General features: G+C 47.0%; 1 protein-coding gene across 1 annotated transcript; it reads right to left on the bottom strand.

Annotated features, from left to right (window-relative positions):
• Positions 1 to 540: 540 nt before the first annotated feature.
• On the bottom strand, positions 541 to 14,944 carry LOC121306930 (regulation of nuclear pre-mRNA domain-containing protein 2-like). Its single transcript, XM_041238956.1, is given in 12 exon segments — positions 541 to 1,962; positions 2,018 to 4,257; positions 4,681 to 4,887; positions 5,423 to 5,516; positions 5,518 to 5,611; positions 8,769 to 9,085; positions 9,605 to 9,780; positions 10,286 to 10,412; positions 11,169 to 11,221; positions 11,336 to 11,454; positions 11,573 to 11,702; positions 13,965 to 14,944. Coding segments are annotated over 12 exon segments (4,329 nt in total). The 5' UTR covers positions 14,164 to 14,944; the 3' UTR covers positions 541 to 1,389.
• Between the last annotated feature and the right edge of the window lie 1,296 nt (positions 14,945 to 16,240).

Raw genomic sequence — 16,240 nt, 5'->3', positions numbered from 1 at the left:
TAATAATAATAATAATGACAGTATTCTGTCTTTGCAGTATTAAGTGGTCAGGTATTCCCATTACAGCCTCCTTGTCGCTACCCAGCAAGCTGGACTGTTTTGTTTTAATTGAACCTGCAAAGCAGCTGAAATATTTACAGCAACTTCAAACAAGATGTTTAAGCTTTTAATTTTTGTTTAAATATAGCTACATATATATATATAGATGGGGGGGGGGGGAGTTGGCAACACATTTGTCACTTGTGTTAAAATTGTCACTGCAAAAAAAAACCCGGTTGAGCTTTTTTACACACTGTAGAATCAATCAGCATCGTAGGAAACCACGACATCTCCTACCGTTCAGTGGCTTTTCCCCTGGTGGCTTCCTGAAAGTGACCAAAGGACGTCAAACGATTCATCAGTAATAATAATATAATAATATTATATTGTTAGGATTTCATGGTGGGTGGGGTGGGGGGGTACCCCCCCCCTCCTTCAGTTGGTAATGAAGTCAACTGTACTTTTTTTATTTTTTTTCTTAAAAAATTTCTTAAATTATTTATTTTAATTTATAAGTTGTTGTTTTTTTAATATCATTTTTTGAACAAAAAAGAACACAAAACAAAACTAGAGCCACTAAACTGATCATCTCTCACACAGAACAGGAATGAGCCCACACAACTTGAACACAACTCTTTTCTAAAGGGAGAGCTGCATTCGCCAGATAGTTACAGGAGAGGATGGAGATTATATCCTTGCAAACGTTTTAACCCTTGAACAAACCCCCCCCCCCAAAAGAAAATAAAAAGCAGCTTCAAGCAGCGCTACGTTTAGAAATACGAAATGGGGGGGGGGGGTTCTCCTCAACTGGCTGTAAATTCATCAAGGTTTGCTTCAGCACTTCCAAACATTTCCACAATTAGAAAAGTATTATTATTATTTTCCTGTTTCTTGCCCCTGTGTGAAGTTTCCAATCTTGAACGGATTCTCTTACTCAAACACGGGCTCAGAATTCAGCAGTGCTGCTGCTTCACATACAATGCAATGGTGTGTTTCTCTCTCTCACTATAGAAAAAATACAGAAAGGAGATGAAAAACACACACAAAAAAAATAAATAATAACAACCCCCTTATTTATTCTTCTCTCTAATTCTCTGTCAGCTCCCTCTCTCCTCTCCGAGCGCTGAAGCACACAATGCTGGCACACCCACAGGCAGGCAGGCAGGCAGGCAGGCCGCTTCTGCCTTCGCTCCATTCTCCAAGTTACATGAATTTGGCTTATTTTCTGGGGGGGGGCTGGCAAACTCGACGCATTAAAAAATAAAAAATTGTGTGTGTGTGTGGGGAGGGGAGGTCGGGCGAGCAGGGGTGGGTGCAAGATCCTTTTCTTCTGTTATTTTTTTTTTAATTTTAATAGCGAGGGGGAAGAAAAGGGCGTTTGGGGGCGTAAAAGGGCCCCCCCCCGCCGCCGCCCGCCCCCATGAAAGACGGCCTGGGCCTCTTGGCTCCTCGGAACGGCTCCCTCGGGTGGAAGTGGGGATCCCGGGCTCTGAAATCGGGGCGCGGGTTCCGGAAATAGGGTCCCGTTTGCAGAGGGTGAGGGGGTCGTTGCTGTTGAAACGGTTTCGGGTGGGGGGGCCGTGGGGGGAGTAGAGGCGCCACCCCGCCGTCCCGCCGCTGCTGCTGGAGGGGGGGTGGCAGCCGGTGCCGCTGCTGTGGGGCGCCCCCTTGCTGCAGCCCCCCGCACTGCTCCCTGGGAGAGCCGGACTGAGGCCCGGCGGGCAGGGGGTGACCGTGGCCCCCCAGGTTCTCCCTCGCCCTCCCAAGGTTGGGGGGGTGTTCCCCCGTGGGGGAGGGCAGGAGGCTGGGGTGCCCCCCGAAATACTCTTTGACCGTGCCGGGGCGGGGGTGGCAGGGCAAGCCGCTGTGGGGCAGGTGATCTCCCATTAGAGGAGGGGGTAATACTTCGACCCCTCCCCCTCCCTCCTCCCCCCACCGTCTGGACCAGAACTCCCCCTCCCCCCCTTGACCAACAAGCCCTCATAGGGACTCCCCCGTAATTCCCCAGGTCCTCGTCGTAGTTAGAGGGGTTGGGGGGCATCCCGAAATCTCTGGGGACGCCTGGCGGGGGCGGCGGCAGGAGGGGGATGGGAGGGAGCAGGGTGTGCGAGTTCCCAAAAAAGGGGCCGCCCGCAGGGTCCTGGAAGTGCTGCAGGGGGAGGCAATCCTCGAACTGGTTCCCGAAACCGGGGTGGGGAGGGGGCTGCTGCTGATGGGGGAGCCCGGCCGCCAGAGGAGGAGGAGGAGGAGGAGGAGCAGAGGAGGAAGAGGAGGGGGACGGCGGGAGGGGGGGTACCCCCGAGAGATCGGAAGGGGTTTCCATGTAGGCTTCGCCGCTTTCGTACCAGGCCCCCCCCTCTCCAGCAGGCAGGGACCCCTTCCCGATCACCCTGATCGACTCCACCGTCAGGATCCTCTCGCCGGACGTCCTGCGGTTGCTGTACCCCAAAGTCTCGATGGGGGCCCCCTTTCCCACGGTGCTGTCGGGGAGCGGGTCGGAGGAGGAGGAGACGCGGGTCTCGATCCTGTAGTGCTCCTGCTCCTGATCCCGCTCTCTCGGCTGGCCTCCGAGTTCGCCATCGGAAGACTTTCGCGAGGTGGAACTTGAATTTGGATTATTATTAGTATTATTATTAGTATTATTATTAGTATTGTTGATCTTTTTGAATTCCGAGCTTGAAGACGTTGGGGAGCTCAGCCTGGGCTTCTCTCCCGCGCCGCCTCTGTTCCCCAGCCCCCCCCTGCCGAAGGAGTTGGGCTGACCCGTTCCTGCGCCGCCACCGCTCTGGGAAGAAACCAAGTGTCGGCCGGAATGGGGGGAGGAGTCTGCCAGCCCTCCGAAGTGCTTGCTGTGGCTGGCTCCGGCAGGGTCGCTGGTGGGAGGGAAGAAAACCTCGCTGGCTTTGGGGGAAGGCGAGGGAGCGCCCTCTGAACCCCCACTCCCGTACCCGTACCCAGAGGGGGAGGGGCTGGGGAGACTGCTGAAGCTGCCGTTGTCTTTCTGCTGTCGATTCCCGGACGACGGCGTGGAATATTTCTTACTCTTGTGCTCTCTTGCTCCGCCTTCGCTGGACGGACGCCTCTGATGCTGCCCCCCCACTCCTCCTCCTGCCCCCCCCTTCGCGATAACCTTGGGGGGCCTTTTCTCCGCACAGCTGTACTCATATCCCCCCTCCTCCTCCCCCTCCTCCTTATCGGGGTAGAAATTCTCAGGGGGGGCGTCAACCAGGCCTCCCAGTGAGGATGAGGAGGGCTGCTGGCCCCCCCAGCTGCCTGCCTGAGCCCTGTAGGCGGTGGGGGAGAGATCCAGCCGTGCCCCTTGGCTGTAGGGAGCAGTTGAAATAGAGGCTGCATTAGTGGTGCTGGCGGTTGCCACGCCAACGGCAGCCACTTTGCTCTTGGTTATTTTACTGTCATCGTTTTTAAGGGTTTTATTCTGGCTGCCGCTGCTCGAGTTCAACAGGAGTTTGGGGTTTGGGGTGTAGCCACCCTGCCCCAGGAGGGGGGGCGGGGCGCCGCCGCCTGGGGTCGAGGAGGGACCAGGGCTCAGGATTTTGGACAGGAGGGACACGGGGTCCACGGTTCCCAGAGAGGACGAGGAAGAGGAGACGGAGGAAGGCTTGTCCATCATTTCGTCCTGCGTCGGGGTGCCCCCACGCTCGTCCCTCACCGGCGTGCCGTCCACGTTCTCTGCGGGTTGGCTCGGCAGGAATTCCAGGGCGCCGGAGCTGACTTCGGGAGCCTCCCCCCCTGCATTACCCCCTCCTCCCAGAATGGGGATACTGAGGTTCAGGGCGCTGAACCCGGGGTTCCCCTGAAGGAACCTGTGGATTTTGAGCTCCAGGCTGGAGGGGGAGGGCGAGGAGGAGGTCGAGGGCTCCTGCTGTTGCTGCCGGGCTGGGGGCCCGTCCTTTCCAGGTTTGTTACCCCAGTGTGCAGGGCTGGAGCTGAGCTGCTTGGTTCTGGAGCTGCTGCTGCTGCTGCTGCTGGACGCTGCCTGGCTCTTAGCGGCTGAGCTAGAGGAGACTTCGTGGGCCGGCGAGCTGAAGGAGTGGCCAGGCTGGCTCCTGGAAGGGGCAGGGAGCTGAGAGGGAGTCAGAGATGAGGAGGAGGAGGAGGAGGAGGAGGGGGTAGCAGTGGAGGGGGGTCTGTCCTTGGTTGCGTGCGGAGCGGGTTGAGAGTTCCCGGCAGCGACGCCCTGAAGCAGAGAGGAAAGGCCTGGAGAGAAAACAAAAAAATGTTTTTTACAATATATTTTCTCGGGATCAAGACTCTCTAACCTTGACAAGAGTCTTTCTTTTCCAGTGACTGTTCTCACACACTGTCCGTCAGGACGGAGTGATTTAATAATAATAATAATAATAATAATAATAATAATAATACAGTGTGTGTGTGAGAGCAGTGGGGGGCGCTGTCGCCTCTCTGAAAGCTGCAGTGTGAGTGTGAGAGCAGTGGGGGGCGCTGTCGCCTCTCTGAAAGCTGCAGGGTGAGTGTGAGAGCAGTGGGGGGGCACTGTTGCCCCTCTGAAAGCTGCAGTGTGAGTGTGAGAGCAGTGGGGGGTGCTGTTGCCTCTCTGAAAGCTGCAGTGTGAGTGTGAGAGCAGTGGGGGGCACTGTTGCCCCTCTGAAAGCTGCAGCGTACCTTGCAGGCCAGGCCCAGACTGCCCTGGGGTTTTGGACAGGGCGCTGAGGATGCCTTCGGCAGTGACGTCCACTTTGGACAGGATGCTGGCCAGGGGGTTGACGTTGCCGGGAGCCGAGGGGCCGTGCACAGGGGTCTTGGGGCCCCCGGAGAGGGATGTGGGGGTGGTAGGGGTGCCGGGAGAGGGTCTGGAGACAGGGCTCGCTCCTGCAGAAACACGAAAACACACAGCAAAATCAATCAATCCGGTTATACAGGCTGAAAGCAGCAAAATGCTTTTTATCATCATGATTTTAGTCACTTATAGAAGTAATGTTTATATAGTAAGGCCACCCCTCTATTCAGAACACACCCAATCAACACAATGAAATATATTCACAATGTATTATTAAACACATCCCACCCTGCCACCAATACCCTGTCGCCGTCTTCTCTATAGAATCAGCTAAAAGCCTCCTTCAACCAACGACTACCCATCTATCTACAGGGCTGGGAATGAGAGTCCCGCTGATCCAGTCCTGGTTTAATAATCAGACACACATGAGCTTGTTAGCTAGACACACTGGTGCTGATCAAGCTGCTAGTGAAACCTGGACTGGGTGTCTCTGCTGTGCAATAGGAGTGTGATTATCATTAAGCTCCCTGAATGAATGCCCCCCCCCCCCCCTCCTCCTGTAGGACATAACGTGCGGTGCTCCCCCCCCTCCTGTACTGCACGGTGCTCCCCCCCCCCCGGACTGACCCGTGCTCTTCATGACGGAGGTGAGGCTGCTGAGAATGGAGCTGATCTTGCCCAGGTCCACGTTGGCGAGGCTGGGGAGAGGGATCCCAGGGAGGGGGGTCTGCCTGGTGGGGGGGTCGGTGACAACGCGAGCCGGAGAGGAGCCGGACTGCACCGCGGGGCCACGCTGCTCCTCCCTGCGCTCGTCCACTGCATCCAATCAATACACAATAATCAATCAGGAGAAGAACGCCCCTCAGTCAACCACAATCTGAACACAGCCAATAGCGTTTTGAGATTATAACAATGTATTAAACCACATAGAGATACACCACAATACAAGACTGACAATAACTGAATCATAAGAATGCATTAACAGCAATACTGATATATTAAAAACAACACTACTGTATAATTATACAGAATGCATTCATATCAATACTGATATATTAACAACACTATTGTATAATTATACAGAATGCATTCATATCAATACTGATATATTAACAACACTATTGTATAATTATACAGAATGAATTCATATCAATACTGATATATTAACAACACTATTGTATAATTATACAGAATGAATTCATATCAATACTGATATATTAACAACACTATTGTATAATTATTACAGAATGAATTCATATCAATACTGATATATTAACAACACTATTGTATAATTATACAGAATGCATTCATATCAATACTGATATATTAACAACACTATTGTATAATTATACAGAATGCATTCATATCAATACTGATATATTAACAACACTATTGTATAATTATACAGAATGAATTCATATCAATATTGATATATTAACAACACTATTGTATAATTATACAGAATGAATTCATATCAATACTGATATATTAACAACACTATTGTATAATTATACAGAATGCATTCATATCAATATTGATATATTAACAACACTACTGTATAATTATACAGAATGCATTCATATCAATACTGATATATTAACAACACTATTGTATAATTATACAGAATGCATTCATATCAATACTGATATATTAACAACACTATTGTATAATTATACAGAATGAATTCATATCAATATTGATACATTAACAACACTATTGTATAATTATACAGAATGAATTCATATCAATACTGATATATTAACAACACTATTGTATAATTATACAGAATGCATTCATATCAATACTGATATATTAACAACACTATTGTATAATTATACAGAATGCATTCATATCAATACTGATATATTAACAACACTATTGTATAATTATACAGAATGCATTCATATCAATACTGATATATTAACAACACTATTGTATAATTATACAGAATGAATTCATATCAATACTGATATATTAACAACACTATTGTATAATTATACAGAATGCATTCATATCAATATTGATATATTAACAACACTATTGTATAATTATACAGAATGAATTCATATCAATACTGATATATTAACAACACTATTGTATAATTATACAGAATGAATTCATATCAATATTGATATATTAACAACACTATTGTATAATTATACAGAATGAATTCATATCAATACTGATATATTAACAACACTAATGTATAATTATTACAGAATGAATTCATATCAATACTGATATATTAACAACACTATTGTATAATTATACAGAATGCATTCATATCAATACTGATATATTAACAACACTATTGTATAATTATACAGAATGAATTCATATCAATATTGATACATTAACAACACTATTGTATAATTATTACAGAATGAATTCATATCAATACTGATATATTAACAACACTATTGTATAATTATACAGAATGCATTCATATCAATACTGATATATTAACAACACTATTGTATAATTATACAGAATGCATTCATATCAATACTGATATATTAACAACACTATTGTATAATTATACAGAATGCATTCATATCAATATTGATATATTAACAACACTACTGTATAATTATACAGAATGAATTCATATCAATATTGATACATTAACAACACTATTGTATAATTATACAGAATGCATTCATATCAATACTGATATATTAACAACACTATTGTATAATTATACAGAATGCATTCATATCAATATTGATATATTAACAACACTATTGTATAATTATACAGAATGCATTCATATCAATACTGATATATTAACAACACTATTGTATAATTATACAGAATGAATTCATATCAATACTGATATATTAACAACACTATTGTATAATTATACAGAATGCATTCATATCAATACTGATATATTAACAACACTATTGTATAATTATACAGAATGAATTCATATCAATACTGATATATTAACAACACTATTGTATAATTATACAGAATGCATTCATATCAATACTGATATATTAACAACACTATTGTATAATTATACAGAATGAATTCATATCAATACTGATATATTAACAACACTATTGTATAATTATACAGAATGCATTCATATCAATATTGATACATTAACAACACTATTGTATAATTATACAGAATGAATTCATATCAATACTGATATATTAACAACACTATTGTATAATTATACAGAATGCATTCATATCAATACTGATATATTAACAACACTACTGTATAATTATACAGAATGAATTCATATCAATACTGATATATTAACAACACTATTGTATAATTATACAGAATGCATTCATATCAATACTGATATATTAACAACACTATTGTATAATTATACAGAATGCATTCATATCAATACTGATATATTAACAACACTATTGTATAATTATACAGAATGCATTCATATCAATACTGATATATTAACAACACTATTGTATAATTATACAGAATGCATTCATATCAATACTGATATATTAACAACACTATTGTATAATTATACAGAATGCATTCATATCAATACTGATATATTAACAACACTATTGTATAATTATACAGAATGCATTCATATCAATACTGATATATTAACAACACTATTGTATAATTATACAGAATGCATTCATATCAATGTAACAATGACAGTTAAATATTACAGCAGCACCTTTACAAGAATGTATTAATTATTAATAGCAATGCAACACTGATATAATACTCTATATGCAGAATTATTTAATCGTAAGGCAATGCAATGATAGCAATATTGACTGAATTAACAATACTAATTTTCCAAACATAAAACCCTTCATTACTAGCAATGCAACGAACTTATCAATAAACAAATATACTAACTTATCAATTACTGCCAAAAATAATGACTAGTAATCACAATAGCGATTTACTGACCCAAATATACAACCCCGGCGGCCCCCTACCGCCCCCCCCCCCCCCTGACCCCCCCTACCTATGATGTGCTGGTGTGGGTGACCCCCTGGGGTCATCAGACAGCTCCATGTCCTCCACGTCTCTGTTGTCCTGGGTGGGCTCCGGACTGGAGGAGCGGGGGGTCACCCCCCCGAAGGGCTCGTCCATCTCCACCCCGTCCACGCCCCCCCCCCCCTCCTCCTCCATGTCGTGGAAGGGGGACTCGGAGCCCGTGGGGGAGGGGGCGTCCATGCAGGGAGAGGGGACGGGAGACTCCTCGGGGTCGGGCAGGCTGCTCTTCAGCAGGTCCAGCTTCTTCTTCAGGTTACCCACGCGGGTAGCAAAGGCCTTGTATGCCTGGGGGGGCAGGGGGGGGATATTTAGATAAGCAGCAGAGATAGAAGCCAGACCTCTCATTGCACAGCAGTGGTATCCAGTCCTGCTTTCACTAGGAGTTTAATAACGAGACTCCCGCTGCACAGCAGTGTGATCCAGTCCTGCTTTCACTAGGAGTTTAATAATCAGACTCCCGCTGCACAGCAGTGTGATCCAGTCCTGCTTTCACTAGGAGTTTAATAATCAGACTCCCGCTGCACAGCAGTGTGATCCAGTCCTGCTTTCACTAGGAGTTTAATAATCAGACTCCCGCTGCACAGCAGTGTGATCCAGTCCTGCTTTCACTAGGAGTTTGAGGCTCCTGCTGCACAGCAGTGTGATCCAGTCCTGCTTTCACTAGGAGTTTAATAATCAGACACACCTGAGCTTGTTGCCTAGACACACTGGGGCTGATCAAGCTGCTAGTGAAACCTGGACTGGGTGTCTCTGCTGTGCAATGGGAGCGTTACTTCCCACCCCTGCCCTGCGCTCCGCACTCACGTTGGCGACGATCTTGACCTCCTTGTATTGCGCTTCGTAGAAGACGTCTGCGTTCTCCAGGGCCTCGATCAGGGGGGGCCCGCTGCGCACCCGAGCCTCCAGGAACGACACAAACTCCTCGAGCTTCGCACTGCCGTCCTCGAAATCCTTCGAGAACCGCTTCCCCCCAGCCTTGTCTGGACAGACAGAGAGAGGAGAGGAGAGAGAGAGAGAGAGAGAGAGGAGAGGAGAGAGAAAGAGAGAGACAGGGGAGAGAGGGGGGGGAGAGAGGAGAGGGGAGAGAGAGAGGGGGAGGAAAGAGGGTAGAGACACACACAAGCAAAATATCAGAACACAGAAATCAAAACACCTCAACTACAATTCACAGTTTAAAATGCTGTCTAAATGTTATCTGAAGTATGCACTGGAGCTAGGGTTTATACAGCAGCAAAAGAGAGATTTCATGCTTTCAGTATTTCTTCCCAATGCATTCTCTAAACAGACTGCACACCCCAGCCCACCCCAACACCAAACTAGCCTCCCATCACATCTCAAGAGTCAGTGAATCCAACATCATTCCACTTTGATGATTATTATTGGAGTGTGAGGCAGACTCCTTCATCCCAGGAGACTCACTCAGGTGTCACAGGGCAGCGCAGGGTTACAATGCGAAACACAGCGCAGTTTATAGCCGGCGCTCACCTTTCAGTCGTTTGAGAGTCTCTGTGCTGCACACGTCCACCCTCATGGTGGACAGCTGCTTCTCCTTGACGTCCACCTCGTCCACAGAGCGCTTGTAGGCAGCCAGCTGATCGATGAAGGTCTGGGGCTGAGAACAGAGCGAGAGAGAGACTGAGCAGGGCTGCATATCACAACATGAACCCTATCGGGGTTAGAAACTCACACTAGCCCTGCTGCTGCTGCTGCTGCACCCAGTCCTGGGGTTCAGAGCTCCCCTCAATGAAGTCTATTATTATTAATATTGCAATGATCAGGAGCCAGGAGTTTGAGCAGGGTTAGAAACTCGCACTAGCCCTGCTGCTGCTGCACCCAGTCCTGGGGTTCAGAGCTCCCCTCAATGAAGTCTTATTATTAATATTGCAATGATCAGGAGCCAGGAGTTTGAGCAGGGTTAGAAACTCACACTAGCCCTGCTGCTGCTGCTGCACCCAGTCCTGGGGTTCAGAGCTCCCCTCAATGAAGTCTATTATTATTAATATTGAATATTTCTAACCCTGCATTAGTATATCGTCCCACCCGTAACAAGTGTGTGTGTGTCTGTGTGTGTGTGTGTGTGTGTGTGTGTGCAGCTAGCAGACCGGTTTGATGCTCAATCCCTTTCTCTTGGTTAAGAGTGTGTGTGTGTGTGTGTGTGTGTGTGTGTGTGCTAGCAGACCGGTTTGATGCTCAATCCCTTTCTCTTGGTTAAGTGTGTGTGTGTGTGTGTGTGTGTGTAGCTAGCAGACCGGTTTGATGCTCAATCCCTTTCTCTTGGTTAAGAGTGTGTGTGTGTGTGTGTGTGTGTGTGTGAGTGCAGCTGGCAGACCGGTTTAATGCTCAATCCCTTTCTCTTGGTTAAGCTCACTGTGAATTCTGCAACAATCTTCGACTTCAGGGCTGCTTTGGGGTTGACAGGCACTGAAAAGAGAAGCACAAACACATCAGCACTGATTTATGACGTTAAAAACAATCATTTGAACATCATGGGAAGTGGGGGTCCCACCCCGACGCCAGCGTTCCCCGTTCCCTTACCGGGAGCTTCTTTCTTGACGAGCCCCGTTTTCAGTTCGCTGATCAGCTCCTCGGGATAAACGTTCCGCTCCTCCCAGATTGTAAAAATCCGCTCCACGGCTTTCCGCACCGCAGCATCCCTGACGTGGAAACGAAACAAAACACCCAGGATAGATAAACACAACAACAACAACGACGACGACGAGAGGCAGGGACACAAGCAAACAACATCCCCGCAGGGTGGGGAGCGACACTCACCTGACCAGCAGGGCGGCGCCGGGCAGCACCTCCGCGAAGGCGCCCCGGTACACCATGGCATTCCTGCGCTTGCAGTTCTGGATCACATCGTTGGCCACGTAGAAGAGATTGAGGCGCTGGGCAGAGTCGGCTGAAAGAGGCAGGGGGAGAGAGCAGGCAGGTGAGGGGGGCGGGACTTCAAACAGAACGAGCTCCTATTGGAAGAGACTCACCCCCTCCTGCTTTCACTGGGAGTTTAATAATCACACACACCTGAGCTTGTTGCCTAGACACACTGGGGCTGATCAAGCTGCTAGTGAAACCTGGACTGGATCACACTGCTGTGCAACAGGAGTCTGAGTCCCATCACTGATCCATATCTATATACTGAGTAAAGCCATAAATATTTGCAAGCCTTTTACTATGCGTTTTTCAAGCATGGGGGGACGGGGACTGGACACAAACATGTTAGGCAAAGAAATCACAGGAACATATGCTTGGAATATCGCAACAGGACGGCAACATTTCAGGAGCAAAACAGGTGTTCAAGTGTGATTCACCAAATACTTACAGCTGTACAGTATCCCAGAGTAACCACCAACTGCAGCTGAACTCTACAAAATCAGATAAAAGCCTCCTTCAACCTGTCTATCCATCTATCTATTCATCTAGGCTGGGAATCAGACTCCTATTGCACAGCAGAGACACCCAGACCAGGACTGGGAATCAGACTCCTATTGCACAGCAGAGACACCCAGTCCAGGACTGGGAATCAGACTCCTATTGCACAGCAGAGACACCCAGTCCAGGACTGGGAATCAGACTCCTATTGCACAGCAGAGACACCCAGTCCAGGACTGGGAATCAGACTCCTATTGCACAGCAGAGACACCCAGTCCAGGACTGGGAATCAGACTCCTATTGCACAGCACAGACACCCAGTCCAGGACTGGGAATCAGACTCCTATTGCACAGCAGAGACACCCAGTCCAGGACTGGGAATCAGACTCCTATTGCACAGCAGAGACACCCAGTCCAGGACTGGGAATCAGACTCCTATTGCATAGCAGAGACACCCAGTCCAGGATTGGGAATCAGACTCCTATTGCACAGCAGTGTGATCCAGGCCAGGTTTCACCAGCAGCTTGATCAGCCCCAGTGTGTCTAGGGAACAAGCTCAGGTGTGTCTGATTATTAAACTCCCAGTGAAAGCAGGACTGGATCACACTGCTGTGCAGCAGGAGTCTCATTATTAAACTACTAGTGAAAGCAGGACTGGATCACACTGCTGTGCAGCGGGAGTCTCATTATTAAACTCCTAGTGAAAGCAGGACTGGATCACACTGCTGTGCAGCAGGAGTCTTATTTCCATTTCCATCCTAACCTCTGAACTTAAACCTTCACCTCCACCTAACTCTGACTACAACAAACTATAACTATAAATATAAACAAATCACATTGTGACAATCGCATAACCCTATCCAACACACACAGTGAGACACACACACACACTCTCCCTAATCTAGAGCACAACACCGTCAGTCAACCACAAAACCACAGTCTCTGAGTTAACAAAGACTACAACAAACTATTTCAAATATAGACAAATCACTTACAACCGAAAATCGACCACGCTGAATAGGCTAATGAGAGAAACCAAAACGATTAATAAATCAAATAGAGAGACAAACACACACACTGAGACACTCTCCCTCTCACACAGGCCCACACTCAGTCTCTCTCACACACACACTCAGACCCACACTCAGTCTCTCACACACACACTCAGACCCACACTCAGTCTCTCACACACACACTCAGACCCACACTCAGTCTCTCACACACACACTCAGACCCACACTCAGTCTCTCACACACTCACTCAGACCCACACTCAGTCTCTCACACACTCACTCAGGCCCACACTCAGTCTCTCACACACTCACTCAGACCCACACTCAGTCTCTCACACACTCACTCAGACCCACACTCAGTCTCTCACACACTCACACTCAGGCCCACACTCAGTCTCTCACACACTCACTCAGGCCCACACTCAGTCTCTCACACACTCACTCAGGCCCACACTCAGTCTCTCACACACTCACTCAGACCCACACTCAGTCTCTCACACACTCACTCAGACCCACACTCACTCAGTCTCTCACACACTCACTCAGACCCACACTCACTCACAGCAGAGATCAGGCACCAGACCGTGTCTGTGATAGGAGGAGGGCCTGGCTCAGGCCAAAACAATTTAAAACCACCCGACCCGTCCCGTCCCGTCCCGTCCTATCCACCGTGCTGCCAGCGACCCCGACCCCGCCAGCGAGCCGATTCAACACAGAGGAATCGTTAATATAAACCCATAAACCCGCAAACCCGCTCGCACAGGAGCCGCCGCCGCTCACCTCTCCTCAGGCACCGGATCCAGTGTCGCACCACGGCGGCGCTGTGCTTCTTGTTGTCGATGCACCAGCTGGAGAGCCCCTGGATGGACTCCATGGTGTTGGAGACGCTCTGAAACCTGCGCTCCATGGAGGACTCGAGTCCCCCCGCCGACGAGACGCGGCGCTCGCCGCTGCAGCCGCCTCCTCCTCCCGCCGCCATCTTCCCGTGTGCACGACTGGGGGGGACGGGGGGGCTCTGCTCGGGGCACGAAGGGGGGGGGGGGGGGGGGCGCTGCGGGTACTGCAATCAATAATAATAATAATAATAATATCGATCCACGGTGCACTCTTCAAAACAAACACAATCGTGTTTCCTTAACCCGCTTCTATCAGTGCAGCTTTTTTAAATCTATTGCTAACAGGTTTTAAAGCTGGAGATGCCGGTTTTATTTCTAAGTCTCAGCTAGCCTGGTTTGCTGTTTTAGCTCTATGAGACTGCGCAGTACGAGCCCGCGGATTGCACGGTAACGCTTGGAAAACGCTGCAGAATGCACGCCAGCTAGTTTAACTCTTATTTTAAAAGTATTATTAATAATAATAATAATAAGGAAGAGCCGCTCTGCTCGCTGCGCTGGTTAGGGCAGCGTTTGAACCCGAGCTGCGCGTTTGGACTCGAGTGTGCAAGCTTGCACAAGCGCCCCTGCTAGCATGCACGCCTGCATATCGCTATATTCATATTTGTTTCTGTTTATTTGTATTTATTTGTTTGTATTTATTTACTGCACGATGCGTGCTGGTCAGAGCAGCGTGGGTTTGAATGCGGAGCTGGAAGCGGGTCGAGCCGGGCTCGCTCGCTCGTCTGCTTGCTTGCTTGCTTGTTTTTTAAACTAGTTTTGTTGTTGTTTGTTGTTATTTGTTGTTTGTTGTTGTTTTTCGATTTCACGTCCGATAACGAAACCGCCCGTCCGCCATCTTCAGCGCTCTGCGCCGCCTCACTGCGCATGCGTCAGCCCCGCCGCTCGGCCGAACCACGGCAACGAAGGAGGCGACCCGACTTTATTTGCTTTGTAACTTTGTGACAATAAAGCATACGATTTTTTTAAAAAATAATAAAAAATACAAATTATCGTATTTGTAAAAAAAAAAAAAGAAAAAACACTTAACAAAATCTTCATTAGAGTGTAATTGTCGTCTCCCGTGTTGAAATGGTCGCTCCCCGCTGTACGGCGTGGCGGTTGGGACAGACTCCGCTCGGACCGGTTTGCGCGCACGGAGAATCATTTAAAAACGCGTTTTCCGCTTCGTGTTCCAGGTCGAGCTTTTACTGGGAATCAGCGCCCGAAATCAAACACGGGCTGCTGCGCTTCACTGCGACTGGCTGTGAACGTGTCGTTCAACCACACAACCCTTCACACTGTTAACCTTTCAGTCTTCCCCGGCAATGTTAGGCAAAATTAAACTTTTTGTTTTTCCAGCCCCTTGTCCTTAACCCGCTAGCTACGGAATTGGCATGTGTTTTAACTGATGCTTATTTTGTTTTTGTTTGTTTGTTTACGGGTAATGGGGACGTGCGGGGACCAGTTTATGTGTAACTATGAGAGTGTCATAGCAAAGAGAATATGAGGGCTATTCCATACACACGGGCTGAGAGTACTGAGCAAACATGAGCCGAGTTTATCACTCACACACACACACACACACACACACACACACACAGATACAGACATAGACAGATATATACAGACATAGACAGATATAGACAGACATAGACAGATATAGACAGATATAGACAGATATATACAGACATAGACAGATATATACAGACATAGACAGATATAGACAGACATAGACAGATATATACAGACATAGACAGATATATACAGACAGATAGACAGATAGACAGACATAGACAGATAGACAGATAGATAGACACAGACAGATAGCCAGATATATAGATACATAGATAGATAGATACAGACATATATAGTCAGATATAGAGATACAGATAGATCTAGAGAGACAGATGTGTTGTGTGTTATCGATCCGCAGCAGCGTGGTGTTGAAATCGGATTCTCACAACAGAGGCGGCAAAATCACTTCAATCGATAGAAGCCGCTGTTGAAATCAACTCAAAACAGATGAATTAATGAAGCTGTGACCGTTCACAAGTGTTATTATCATTATTATTATTATCTAAAAAATATCAGTTCCAGTTCTTTGTAAGACTGGAATTTGGAAATCGATTTTAAAAAGAATGATGATCATGCCTAATCTAGAGTTACAGATAACGTTTGTCT

Source organism: Polyodon spathula, chromosome 51 (genome assembly GCF_017654505.1).
Source record: "Polyodon spathula isolate WHYD16114869_AA chromosome 51, ASM1765450v1, whole genome shotgun sequence".
NCBI classification, from domain to species: domain Eukaryota; kingdom Metazoa; phylum Chordata; class Actinopteri; order Acipenseriformes; family Polyodontidae; genus Polyodon; species Polyodon spathula.
The sequence above is the reverse complement of the archived record's forward strand: the minus strand, read 5'-3'. Positions and strand labels throughout refer to the sequence as shown.